The sequence below is a fragment of the Anser brachyrhynchus genome (assembly GCF_964034855.1).
Source record: "Anser brachyrhynchus genome assembly, chromosome: 2".
NCBI classification, from domain to species: Eukaryota; Metazoa; Chordata; class Aves; order Anseriformes; family Anatidae; genus Anser; species Anser brachyrhynchus.
In genome coordinates this window covers 143,371,665-143,385,865 of record NC_137695.1, presented here as the reverse complement: position 1 = coordinate 143,385,865, position 14,201 = coordinate 143,371,665, and the positions used below count along the sequence as shown (strand labels likewise).

Genomic DNA, 14,201 nt, shown 5'->3' with positions numbered 1-14,201 from the left:
AGAACAAGTGATCTACAGTTTTAATGATGCTGTGAATTAGATAGTCACTTTGAATAGACAACAGCAAATTTTTTTAATTGGGTTCTTAGAAACACTAGTGGATCTGGACTCACAGGGGAGGTACCTGTCCCTTGAATCACAGTAATAGTGAGGAGAATGTTTTCAGTTCTCCACACCAATGGAGAAGATATGTCTGGAAAACCATTTCCTGCTGACAGAAAAGAATGTCTACTGAAAAGAATAGTCTGAAAAGAGGTCGACTAAGTAGTTTTATGACCGAACAATTATGGGTTTATTACACTTAGTAAGGCATCTTGCTGTGGTGAAGTACTTCTCATTACTGATGGTCTACTTAATGAATTTTTTAATTATTGTTTATAATTAAGTGCTGGTTTAAGTGCTTTCCATCAAAGGGTCTGCACTCCCAGATGGCAATCCTGGACTAAATGTGGGCTATGCCCAAAAGCTGGCTTCATAACAGCAATTGGTGACAGTTTTGATGGAAAATGAGTTCACATTTTTTGCAATTATTCACCTAAATTATTTTTCAATTTAATTGTTTTAAGCAATAAAAGGTAGGATATCTATGCAAATATGTACTTGTATTGTATTTCTTTATAACACACTTGAAATATTGAATTACAGAATTGGAAACGGTCTCATGAGGTCATCTAAAGCTTCCAGCCTGCCTCAAGAAAGGGTGAAGCACACCTCTGCTGTTCCTGACAGACCCTCTTCCAGCCGGTTCTTTGACAGCCAGTGGTGTAGACCAACATCTCAGAGGATTCTGAGATCACTTCTTCATCATCCTGGCTAACGAAACCTTCATAATCGCCACCCTCAACATCATTCTTGTCATTCAGCCCCTTACTTCTATGCCTGCTCAGTGTGGTCAAGAAGGACAGATTATACCCTTCAACTTTGCAAGCAGCTTTTCATGTATCTGAACATTGCTGTAATGCCTGTTCCCCTCTGTAGCTATCCCATCCTTCCTCTTCTTTTTGTCCATGACCCTCTTCTTGCTGTTCTCCTCCAGATTCTTTGTGATCAGTGAACACTTTTCCAATGAATGGATGCACAGAGTGGATTCCTACACCTGCAAGTACTGAGCAGAGCAGAGAGATTTCCACAGGTGTTGCTAAAACAGTGATAGGTCAAGTGTTCTGTTGATCTTAACGTAAAATATAGAAGATAACTGGTATCCAAAAGATGAACCATGATGAGACCTCTGTGAAGTAAATGCGAGAAAGGTACATAACAGTTGAACTTATTGAGTACATATTGTACTTATTAAGTACAACTTACACAGTTGTACTTAACTCAAGTGACCGGGGATCAAAAGCTGGAGGTACGACATGCAGTGCTGGCAGGACACATGTGGACACATTTTCTGTGCTCCTGAATGATACCCCTGGCAGGCTTCATGGAAGAGCCGCACAGGCAGGCCACACAGGAGGCAAGAAGTAAGAGGCAGCAGAAAACACAGGCTTATAGAAGTAAATTGTGTAAAATTTGTCAGAATTGATAGTTTCTCATGGTATGGGACAAAACTGTGAGAAGGGTGAATGTGAGCAGGGTGAATCTAACTTGCACCATGATATAGCAGAGCTACAAGTCAACACAGGGCAGTGCCAAGCATATTCCAGACTATTTCAGAAAAAAAAAAAGGAAAAAAAAAAAAGGCTGAATGCACCTAAGTTGAAACAAGTTATTTGAGGTGCATCGCCTGGCCACAGCGGTGGCTGTTTGACTTGACTGGCTTCAGCCTTTCATACGAGGGAGCAGCATTAACGAAGACACCTTCAGAAGCACGCTTGTTTTTATGTATATCAGCGGGAAGGGGGACACGATGGGGTGGTGTCCAACACCGTCCTGCGAACTCCCTCGCAGTTCGGCTCTGCTTTTCCCCCTTTCCTCCCCTCAGAGCGGCAGCGGGGCCGGGGGCTGCCTGAGGCGGGCGGCCCCGGCGGGCAGCTCCGGATCCCCCTTCAGCCCCAGCCCCGTGCACGGCGCCCGCCCCGGGGGCCGGGCAGTGCCGGGTCGGGCTCGGCGGCGGCTCAGCCCCGCGGCGGGGACGGCGTTAGCCCGGCCCTGCCCGTCCCAGCCCGTCCCGCCCCGCCGGCCCCCCGCAGCACATGACCCGCCATGGAGGCGCGCTGGCGCTGCCCAGAAGTTTGGAGGCAGGGGAGCGGGCAGCGGCTGCCTGCGAGGGGGCGGCGGGAGCCGGCGCCCAGCCGCGGGCGGCGCAGCGGGGCGGCGGGCGGGCAGGTAAGGGGCGGCCGGGCCGGGCGGGGCGGAACGGAGCGCGGCCGGGCTGCCCTGAGGGGAGGCGGCAGCGACCGGCAACTTCGGCGGGGACCCGCTGAGGGGTGCCCCGGGGGCAAGGCTGTGGGGTCGGGGGGTGCCGCGGGGCGAGGTCCCCCCCCCCCGTGCCGCCGTTGTTGCGCGTGGGGGGTCGCTGGCAGGCGGCGGAGCTGCCTCAGGTGCCGCTGCCTCCTGCTCGGCAGCCCGCCCGACCTCTGTCCCCGGTGGAGGCATGGCAGGGAGGAGTGGGGATGGTGAGGCGTCCTAGGGACAGCAGGCAAAGCTTGTGAAAGTAAGGCGGTCCTGGGCTGCCCCGCCACCTGCTCCCCCGTGGGGCGATCTTCTCTGTGGCTCTGTTGTGTTTTCAATCCAGGAGAGAGTGGGCTGCTGCTGGCAGCTCCAGGATGAAGTCGCCTCCCTGCTGCATGTCTCTTTCTTCCCAAGCGTCCCTGGAGGAACAAGGGAACAGCACGTCCCTGGGCTCCCTGGACTCCAGCGTGTTCTCCAGTGATGAAGAGCAGGGGCCCCTGCTGCAGAAGGCCATCCCCTCCTTGGACTGCTTTACTATCAATGTAGGAGGCAGCCGCTTTGTGATGTCCCAGCAAACTTTGTCGTGCTACCCTGACACCCGTCTCGGCAAACTGGCCGTAGTGGTCTCTGCCGCCCGGGATGTGGCCTCTGGCCTCCTCGAGCTTTGCGATGATGCCAACCTGGTGGAGAATGAGTATTTCTTTGACCGGAGCTCGCAGGCGTTTCACTACATCCTGAATTACTACCAGACGGGGAGGCTGCATGTGATGGAGCAGCTCTGCGCGCTCTCCTTCCTGCAGGAGATCCAGTACTGGGGCTTGGATGAGCTCAGCATCGATTCCTGCTGCAGAGACCGGTGAGCTGTGGGAAGACACGAGGCGCGGGAGCGTGGGCTGGGTGAGCTCAGCACTGGCTTGCGAGCAGGGACGGGCAGGTGAGGGATCCAGCAGTGGGGCAGGTGAGGTAGCAGAGCACTAGAAGCATGGGTAAATCCAGCACTGAAACCTACGCTAGAGGTAGGTGGGAGTAGGAAATGGGAGGAGGAGGTGTGTGTTTCGTGAGGTCTCTGTTGACCTTTGCTGTGAAGGACGGGTTGGCAGTGGGGGCAAGATAGCAGGACGCTGACAGGAACAGGGTCGGTTTTTTTCTGCACCATCTTCAGACTGGCCTTGGAAGCTCAAAGTGGAAAGTGACAGCACTGGAGATAGGAAGGGTTGTCAAGGCAGAAATGTCCTTCAGTGTCATTCATGTTGGGGTTATCCTAGTCAGGGGGAGCAGATGTGGAATCAGGAGGGTTTGGAGCCTCCCCACGCTGTCCTTTCCATTCTGGATGATTTCTAGATCCAAGTTGGAGAGACAGAAGCAGGGAGCGGTCACCTGCCAGGCTGAGTGTGGGTGGCATGGCTCCAGGAGGAGCCGTGATGGCAAGCATCGCACATGGATGTAGCAGCTCACAGGGAGGGGGCAGCAACAGCGGGAATGTGGCTCAGTGGAGACAAATTGTAACAGGCAGCTTAGGAACGAGGTGGGTTTTGACTGAACCACCCCCAGGATGTTTCTGTTAATTCTATTCAAAGACATCTTTTCCACCATTTTTAGTGTTACTGGTTTGTTTGTAGTATTGAAGAATGGAATCCTCTAAAAAGTATGACTGCTATTTATCTAAAGTGGTTATGTCCAAATTATTAGAAAGAAACGATCAAGCAACACCCACCCACGCCTCTGTACCCTCTCCTACCATCCTAAAAAACAAATGCTAAAGTTATCCTATCCTGATATGACTCACTTGTGCATCTCAGAGAGAGGTGGATCCTACTTTTCATCCCCTTCTTCCTTCAGTGGTAGGTGTAACTGGAAGATCCTACTTCTTAGGTGGCACAAGGAGCTATGGACCTCTTTGGCATGTTCAGGAGTAACTGCATCAAATAAAGGCAATTGCATAGCCCCTCTATTTAATTCTTGACCTCTGCAGCTGTCAAAGAATACAGATGTGAAAAAAAAAGGATTTTTTTTCAATGTACTTTGAGAATGTTGTTGTTCCATGAAATAGTTCTGTAAATACACTCTTGCCCTAAAAAAATAGTCAACTAAGTATTTACAATCTGTAAGTTCTACTCAACAAAGTTGCTTGCTTGCTTTATTGCGTGACAACCTGTATATTTAAAGAAAAGTCATCTTAGCATGTATTGATCAGAATTTCATACATAAATTGCATAGCTTTTATTATGCCTCTCCTTTTAACATTGCAGATGTACACCAATGCAATAAAAAATGCAATATGATTAATAAAATTGAAGAGAGTTTAGAAACAGTAGGTCGGGTTGTGCCAGGATTGCTTATGAGAGCGCAAGTTAGTCATGCAGCTCATCCTACTGTAGTTAACATGATCCATATAAATAACACACCATCACAATAAAATTATTGTTCACGTAAAAACTGTCACTGGTGTGACATGGGTGAGCAGGAACAACAGGTCATTGGAAACAGGCTGTAGGGTTTCAGTTAATAAAACCCTCCGTGACATACCTGACCACAGGGTTTCCTAAGTTCCTGTAAGGTATACCTTAATGTGTGCTCTTACGCCTCTCATGGTAGAGGATAAGAAAACCTTATGCATATTGGTATTAAAAATCTATTTGTGGGGCATTTCTGGGCAGGTACTTCAGGAGGAAGGAGCTGAGTGAAGCCTTAGACATCAAGAAAGATGCAGAAGAACTGGATGCCCAAGATGAGGAAGAGGACTTTTCTGGTAGCCTCTGTCCTAATGTCAGACAAAAACTTTGGGAAGTTTTGGAAAAGCCTGGTTCCTCCGCAGCAGCCAGGACTTTCGGCACTCTATCCATGGCTTTTGTTGTTGTGTCCATTGCCAACATGGCTTTGATTTCGGTAGAGCTAAGCTGGCTGGCACCACCGCTACTGGATGCCCTAGAGTACCTGTGCATTGCATGGTTCACTGTGGAGTTTGTTCTGAGGTTCCTGTGTGCACGGGATCGGTGTCGCTTCCTAAGGAGCGTGGCAAACATCATCGACCTCCTTGCTATTTTACCTTTCTACATCACCCTGCTGGTAGAGAGTCTGTGTGGTGGGGAGAGCTCCCAAGAACTGGAAAACGTGGGGCGCATTGTCCAAGTGCTGAGACTGCTCAGAGCCCTGCGGATGTTGAAGCTGGGAAGACATTCAACAGGTACTTTTAGCCATGGCAGTGAAAGCTCTCATTCCTTCTACCAACAGTAGTCCCCTATTTCGTGTGCATTTCTGCCTTATCTTTTTACACAATGTAATGTTACCAGTAATGCGTTGTGGTAACTCTTACTTTGGGACATTGGTAATTGAGTGGCAGGAGCTTTCTCCAATAAATTTTAGATTTCCATAAAGCCAGTACATATAGTTTGCATAGAAAACTTACAAAAAACAGGCCCCAAAGCTGCATGCTGTAAATCATTTACCAGTCTCTCACGATGTCACTAATTTGCAAACATTTGTAATTGAGTTGGCTAGGAGGGAAGCATAGGAAGAAACGGTAAGTGATCATCATTGACCAACGCTTTTTGTATTGTCAGAGTTTTACAAGTGACAGCTTATAATCACCTACCACAATTTGTTACACTAAAAAGTTTAAGCAAATAAATGTATCATGATTTTGTCTACATCGCAGATCCTGAAAACAGACATCCTCTGTTGAATAGATCGTGTTTCTAGAAAAGTGTTTAAACTGAATCATACTGGGCAAAGGGTTGGTGGGCTCTCCGGCCCTTTTGAACACACTGGTATCTATATGACATGTTGAACACAGCTGGGGGTCGCTTACTGAATTGGCAGTAGGTGCAGCACAGAGTGATGATGTCGGGTTTAATCAGCATTCACCTGTTGATGTGGGGCCCTTCATGCCCAAGCTCTGCTGGCAAGTGTCAGGAGACACGGATGAACAGCAGGCAGGAAAGTGGTGGATAGTAGAGTGCATGTCTGGGAACATATGTGTTCACTCTTCCTAAGTAGTATAGGAAAGGTATAAAAGATAATGTTTCTCAAGTGGAAATTTATCAGAGGAAATATTCAGAAGGTCTTGTGTTTCCCCCATTTTGTGTTACTACTTAATGTGCGTGCCTGGATATCTGAGATAATAAAAACAGTACTCTCACCACACCCTGCCAATGCCATGATGTTATCCAGTGCTTGGTATTTTCAAAATGATTTAATTATGTTCCCACTTGAATCAGTGGTGAACACGGCAATGAATTAGACACGGAGAAAAGTTCTGCCAAAACTTGGAGCTTTGAAAAATCAGATCCCAATAGTAAATCATTGTCTCTGTTCTGTGATATTGGCCTGTTCTGAAGATGATGATAATCATTCTTAGATGGCATTCAATGTAATCTTTCCTGCATTTCTGAAGCAGGAATGGTTGATGCTTCATTTTTTTGGAGTGCCATCTCCATCCTCTTTGTGAGCTGGCCCCACTTTAGCGGGCATTATAGCAGGAGGATGTCTCTGATTTTTGTTCCTGTTGAAGAGCAGTGAACCTACGTACCAATTGCAGGGAATAGCTTTAATACCACTGAGCGTAATGATAGTGGTTTGAGAATTATCTTAATCTTACTCCTCCGCTCTAGATTGTGCCTATACCAATGCATAACTGTCCCTTAGAGAGAAGTTGAAAGGAAGCAGATAGTGATTCAGTCTGTCAGTGAGTTTGCTTTGCTTCATTATAATTTTTTTACAGTTCTTGTTTTATACAAGGAAGCCTGCTACCCACTTTCAATGGTGGCAGTAATGTGAATGTATTCTCCTCTAGTTCTATTTTGAAAATAAGCAAACGATTTGAACACATCAAGGCACTTTTGTGCTAAATAGCAAGGTTGTGGTCCAGAAGTATGTTGGTTCTAGTTATAAAGTTTACAAAGTTTTCACTTCATCAAACTTTACTGTTACAGAATGAATGCATGAAACTCAGTTCTAAGGCTCTTTCTGTCACCTTGAAACCACGAGTTTCAGTTGTCCGCATAATAATGGTTAACTTCAGGTGTGTTAGCTTTCAGAGATGGGGTGAGATTTAGCGCCTATTTATTTTTAAAGTTAAATTCGTTACAATGCTACCATAGTTTATTTCATAATATTAAGTGCTGTTAAGAGTCGAATAACTCATTTGCCATGTTAGAAGAAGTGAATTAATGATATCAAAATCTAGTCTCCTACTCTGGCAGTGAACTATCATCTTTCTTCTGGAACCAAAATACCAGTTTCAGCATTCAAGAAGTGGCTTACATTGCTACTTAAGCAGTTCAGAACAGCATTGCTGTTTCTGTGCTTGCTTCTTTTGTAGTTCAGGGTTGCTAGTCATGTAGGAGGCCCAGGACACTAAATCAATTCTGGCTCTTTTTTGTATAATTTAAATGTAGAAAGTCATGAATTCAGTCTTCTGTCAGAGAAGGTGCTGCTACTAAGACAAAACATAAACCTAATAATTCAAAACAGAAAAATACACTAAATGATCTGAAGTCTGGTTTCTGACCATTAGAGATTTGTAGTAGAAGAGAGTTGAGTTAACGTGGTTCTAAACACACCCTAAACCACAGTGTAAGATGAACTCTAAGTACCATATACAGAGACCATCCTGCTCACACATACCTGGGTAGTCCTGATAAATGTCAGTTCCTAGGGGTGGCACTCACAACTCTTCTGTACTTGTACCTTAGGCAGCTTAAAACTGACTCCTGCACTCTCAGGTCAAAGCTTCATGCACTGCTCACCTGCTCTGTGTGGCAAGAGGAGTGCAAGATCAGAAGAAAAGAGATGAAGAAAATTGTAGCTGCTGGAAGCAACTCCCCTGTCACCAAGGAGGGACGATCACAGTTACAAGGAGGACATCCTGTAATACTGTGCAGACCCCTAGCAAAGCTGGGATCCCAACAGCAGTGTGGTTCTGCTATCGGAGGCAGAAATGAGTTAGGAAAAATCATGAAGGCAATTCTTTTTTTTCCCTTTATTTTTAAAGAAATGGCAGATTAACCCTTTTTGTGGAGAAGTGAAAGAAAAATGGAAGCATCATTTCTGCTTGTTTGAAAGCTGAACTCAGCTATTAGGATGGATGCAATACACAGAAACACCTAGGCTAGACTGGAGCGAGTGTTAAATTATTTATGTAAAGTGCTATACTTTGTCAAGGAGCAATTGAGAAATTAAAAGTACCTCTATCCAGAAAATATATAGCTAGACGGTGAGACGGCTTCTGAGATACTGAAATTATGGATTCAAGTAGGTGTAGGAGCAGCTGAGTACTGAACCTGCATTTTTCACAATCTCTGGTGCTCCTCAGCTGTAGGCTTCCTTCTGGGGCCACCTGCCATGTGAAGCTTTGCTGGTCCTTCTCTGGGAAGCACTTAGAGATTAACTCCTTGAGGAGAAGTAGGATGTGAGCATCTTACTTGTGATGGCAGTGGACAAGTTTGAGAGAAGGCTGTAACGTGTCAGGATGAGATGCTTTCGGGTACATGAAAAAGCAAAACTTCAGCACTTTCAGAATTCTGTGCTAAAAGTTTAGGATGACTTAAATGCTGTGTGTAAACTGAAGCTCCTGAAATTGAGCTTGTATTATCAAGTCCATTTTGGCAACAAAGAGGTGGAATTTGACATGCATGGCAGAAAAGCCTCTCCTTCTTCCTGCTGGTCCCAGGGCTGGGGCTGTTTGTTTGCCCCATGCTGGGTACCACACTGCTTCTGTTACAGCACCACAGCACCTTCCAGCATGGCTATCCAGGCTGTCACAGCTCCTGATGAGGAGCTGTTACAGCTCTGTGCTTGAACAGCCCTAGTTTGGCTGTGTGCTGTGGCTGAAGAAAGAATTTTTAAAAGTTACAATACAATAGAACAGAAGACTTTATTCTTCTGAATGCACCGATTCCCATTCAGAATGAGCTGTGGAGCCCAGTAAGTTGTCTGATTCATAGATTCAACTGAAAATGTCTCCTGACTTCATCTGAAGACCTGAAGTGATGGAGAACCACAACTTCGCTGATAATTCATCAATGTGATACAGAGAGGTAGCAGCCACAGCCCTGTTCCTGCTTATTTAGACCAGGTTTATGAGAGTTGTGCTGTTTGTTTTAGCTGCAGTATTCTCAAGATCCATTGCAAAGGGCAAAGCCTGGCTTCTACAGTACCTAACCATGCTTTAAAAAGAAGTGCTACAGAGAGTTTTAAATTGGAGTACCTTATTCCTAGGTCACTTGAAAGGTGAAGAAGAATTCTGCGTTGATCAGTGTGAAGTTTTACATGGCAGGGGATGACAGTAACTTCCTTGGAAAATGAGCACTTGGTCTGGATCCTTGCAGTTGTCCCATTCACAGCTTTTGCACTGCTTATCTTAGTATACTTTCAAAATCCGGAGGCAGTTATATTAATAGAAAAAAGATTACTCTGATAAATCGTATTTCCCTTCTGCTGCAAAATTAACCTATAACACTATAATAAACATCCTAACCAACAGACCATAGTTGTAGCAGGATAAAACGTGGCTATGAGCAAGTCCTTAACTGGAGTTGGTAGAAGAAAACTTTGAAAAAGGAAACATTCCCTACAAAATCTAGTCTGTACCTCCACTGTTTGCTGTACATAAACAAAAACTTTAAAACCCATTAGACGTAAAGGGGAAAAGAAATAGAGCCAAAAACAAGAAGAAATATTAACTTCTTTTAGTTTGAGATTGTGGAAAGTAAAGCAAAGCAAATTGCTTATTACTCCAATGAGCATGTGAAGTCTGCAAACAGATGCAGAGCTCCGGTAAGCCATTATGCAAACATTGCTTTAGTTACAAGTGTACCCGTGAAGGGTAGTTGATAAGCATCATGGTTTTCTCTTTTACTATGGAAAACAGCATCTTCTTAAAGAACAGTGTTAAAAAGCGATCCAAAATCACTTGTTATTCAGAAGATAATTTCAGTTTCCAGTGTGTTTCAACTGAGTTGGTGCCTTGATATCTTCCTTCTTTGTTTATGAGAGATGTTTATCCATTGCACTGTTATTGGATTTACTTTCCCGCTTGCTTTGTCAGGCAGCCTGGCCTTGCTTGAGGCAGCAGCTCTGAAAGGAATGTGGGGCATTACAGAGAGCAGTCAGCTGCACACGGGCTCCCTGTGCGACTCGACTCGTGGGCAATGGGACTGATGCCGTACATCAGTGAATTAGCAGGAGAATACGTTTGCATTGGGAGACTTTGCTATCTCCAGTTTTGGCAGAAGTGCAGCTGCTGCTGAACTGCTGCATTTGTTTTGATCTCTACAGATAAATATGTTGATAGGCGGGGGGGAGAAAGAGAGGTCAAAGAGAGGCTATGAGAACTGTAAAAGGGTTGCAAACAGTGCTTAGCAAAGAAGGTAGTGTGACAGAGTTAGGCTCCGAGTACCCACCTGGGAACATGAATTTGACAACAGAGGGCTGTTTGGTCCAAGAGAAAAATGTGACAAGGGCTGGAAAATACAGCTTGGCACATTCAAACTGGAAGTAGGGAGCAGATGTTTTTAGTGTTTTTAAATGGTTATTTAGGTAACTTAATAAAAATTGTGGTAGTTCCTCCATTATGGCCAATTACTAAATGGAGATTTATTAATAATAAATAAATAGAGTAATTTTCTAAATGTTGTATGTAGTTCAAATGATAAGTAATAAGGAGGATTTATATGCTCTGTTTTAAGGAAATCGGGATAATGTCAGCGGTTCAGTCTAATATTTTAATCTGTTTCTTTCTAAATCATATTTTCCCAGTATTTTGAGAGCTGCACCCCTTCTTCCTAAGACGTGTTCACTAGCAGTCAAAGCAAAAACATAAAACAATCAGCTTTCAAATAAGAGATATTTCACAAACTTCTGAAGGCAGCTACATGAATCAACCTACTGACAGCGTTTCTTGTCTTTCAGGCTTGCGGTCCCTTGGAATGACTATCGCACAGTGCTACGAGGAGGTTGGCCTTCTGCTGCTTTTCCTGTCCGTAGGGATCTCTATCTTTTCCACTGTGGAGTACTTTGTTGAGCAGGGTGTGCCAGGCACAACTTTCACAAGCGTACCTGGTGCTTGGTGGTGGGCAACAACTTCCATGACAACTGTTGGTTATGGTGACATTAGGCCAGACACCACTATTGGTAAGGTAGTGGCCTTTATGTGTATACTGTCAGGAATACTAGTTTTGGCTTTGCCAATAGCTATCATAAATGACCGGTTTTCTGCCTGTTACTTTACACTGAAGATAAAAGAAGCTGCTCTCCGGCAGCGTGAAGCTTTAAAGAGACTCACGAAGAACTCATCCAGTGACTCAAATATCAATGTGAATTTGCGAGACATATATGCACGCAGTGTCATGGATATGTTACGGTTAAAAAGCAGAGAGAGAGCAAGCACTCGGAGCAGTGGAGGAGATGATTTCTGGTTTTGACTTTTAAGTTATTTAGCCTTGTATAGCAAATAGACTACTTCGAAAATGTAGTATTAAGAATCTCTTTTTTTTATTATTCACCACATAGTGTATTTCCTTTTCCATCTGGAGTTTGACTTATTGGACAGACTGATACAACCAGTGTATACAAAGGAAGAATTCAAAATATGAAGGCTCTCGGGGGCTCAGAAACCTGATCCCAGAACTGGATCTTGGTGGGTGAGAGGGGAAATAATGGGTCTATCAAAATCAATCAGTGATACAAACACGTCTATGAATCCTATGTCCTTGCTAATATATAGTAATAAAGTCTTAGTCAAAATTGCCTTGGTGTTTTGAATTTTAAAGACCTGTAAGATTTGTATTTACAGTAGAAAAACAAAAGTTAGAGACATTAAGAAAATCTGAAAAGAGAAGCCTAAGGAAATAGAATGTTGAATAAATTTATGATGACATTCCTATTAGGAGATTCATCTCATTCCCATTTGTTAGTCACATTTTCTACTTCATTTGCATGAAAATGAGGTTGCAAGACCCTGGTGGGGGGGGGGATTTTTTTCATTTCAGGAGAAGCAAATGGCTCCCAAATTCATGGTGGGTATCAGGACATAGGTGAAAGTGTTAAGCCGATGCAAGATCTGCAGCCAAGTATAAAATAGTCATGAGATAGGTACCATGATTTAGAGTACCCTCTGCAATTGCTGTAGAAGTTACAGGAGCTAATACAGCCTTTGCAGCATGCCTTCTCCTCGTGTTTTGATTCTCATAACTTACTTGTGCAGCTAAGCAGATTTTGTGCTCAAGTGAAGTCATCAGTGGATACCAGACAAAACAGAAATGGTTAAAGATAACATGTTACTCATTTCTCTGTCGCCTGTTAAAAGCAGTAAGTATTTCAGTAAGTGGGCCACATTTAAAATCAATAAATAATCTTTTTGTAGGTTAAATCAAAAATCACAGACCTCTCTCATTTCATTTTCAGCAATGTAAGCACAAGCATTACTTACATTTGACATTAATTCAACATACTTCCTAAGACAAGGCATATATTAGCTGTGGATTATTTAATTTGATCAGATATTTATGTATTTAGAAGGCTTAGACTGCTTTTGAGTATATATGAATGGGTAAAAAAATGCTTTTAATAAATACTGCATAATACTTGTTTTGAATTGAGTGTGTTTTCCTCCCATTCCCTGTAAACATAATACAGAAAGCGAAAATTTTTCAAAGGTTCCAACCCTGATGCAAACCTCATTGAATTTCAGCTTCTGATTTGTCAGCTGATATCAGTCAGCATTTGGATTTGGGATCAATGCAGTACATGCAGCAGTCACCAGAGGCAGGAGGAAGCTGAGGTAAAATGTTAGAGACCATAAGAGTTGCCTTGCTCTATCAGAAATGGACTAGGTGTGAAAATTCCTAGGTCAGTCTTATGGTCTGTGTTACACAGAGATCAAACTATGTTATCATAGTGTTCCTTTCTGCCCTAACGTTCAATGAATCCATGACAAAACTCCTGTGAATGTCCAGGAGGCAAAACTGATTCCGCAGGGAAAGGTTTGATGCAGCCCACTCTAGGTTGTTATTTCATAGCTCCGTTGAGCAGGAAGTCTCTGAGCTGCACAAATTGTACAGGCTGTTTCTCATTCAAAAGTCATTCTAATTATAGAGAATTAGGAAGAAGCTTTCATTGTGGGAAGACTGTTTTGTAATGTCTTTTGTGCTTTTTCGTACAGCATCTGATCTCTGTTTGAGAAAGGAAATGCAGTTAGATAGATGACTGATTCTCTTTAGGGAAAGGCTGCTTTTATTGCATCCTGTGTTTTTTACAAAGGACTCAAAAGAATGATAGAAATGTTCTGGGATGTATCACTTGATTCACTCCTTTCAGCAGGTCTGGAGATAAAGTTTCCTAGAAATGCCCATGGGGAAATGTGGCTGAGACTTTATCAAGTAGCTCCTTCAGCTTCTATTTTCAGACCTCTTGATTTTAAATTCAAAGTCTCCAAAGAAGTGTTTGTCAATCATGGTTTTTATTCATCAAGGCTGTCTGTCACATTATGGGCTCAGACTAACAAATCATTTTGCAGATGAAGGTCAGTTCTGATTTCAGCTCTTACGGACAGGACCAGAGCATTCATACTGAGCAGCAAACAGTACAGGGCATTACAAAGCTAGAACATGAATCTATGCCATTTACCTACTGCCACAAATTTGGAAAACAGCTCTTTTGTCACTAAGACACCATATTAAGGATGTTACTGTACTATCTTTAGAGTATCATGCTGAAGTTAAGTACAAAACTACCTCTTGTCCTCACATCTGTTCTGCCATTTCCATCACACATCAGACTTGGCAGAAAGGATCATGTGTCAGAACGTCAATAATTTCCCCATTTTAGCTTAAAATACTAAGCACTTCCAAAAACCATCATCAAAGGCG

The 14,201-nt window shown here is 43.7% G+C and overlaps 1 protein-coding gene across 1 annotated transcript; it reads left to right on the top strand.

Moving 5' to 3' along the window:
* Nucleotides 1–1,703: 1,703 nt before the first annotated feature.
* KCNV1 (potassium voltage-gated channel modifier subfamily V member 1) lies at nucleotides 1,704–12,220 on the top strand. The gene is made up of 4 exons (XM_080581302.1): nucleotides 1,704–2,268; nucleotides 2,678–3,190; nucleotides 4,992–5,518; nucleotides 11,245–12,220. The coding sequence occupies exons 1-4, from the start codon at nucleotides 1,823–1,825 to the stop codon at nucleotides 11,754–11,756; spliced, it is 1,998 nt and encodes a 665-aa protein (XP_080437428.1). The 5' UTR covers nucleotides 1,704–1,822; the 3' UTR covers nucleotides 11,757–12,220.
* Nucleotides 12,221–14,201: the final 1,981 nt, after the last annotated feature.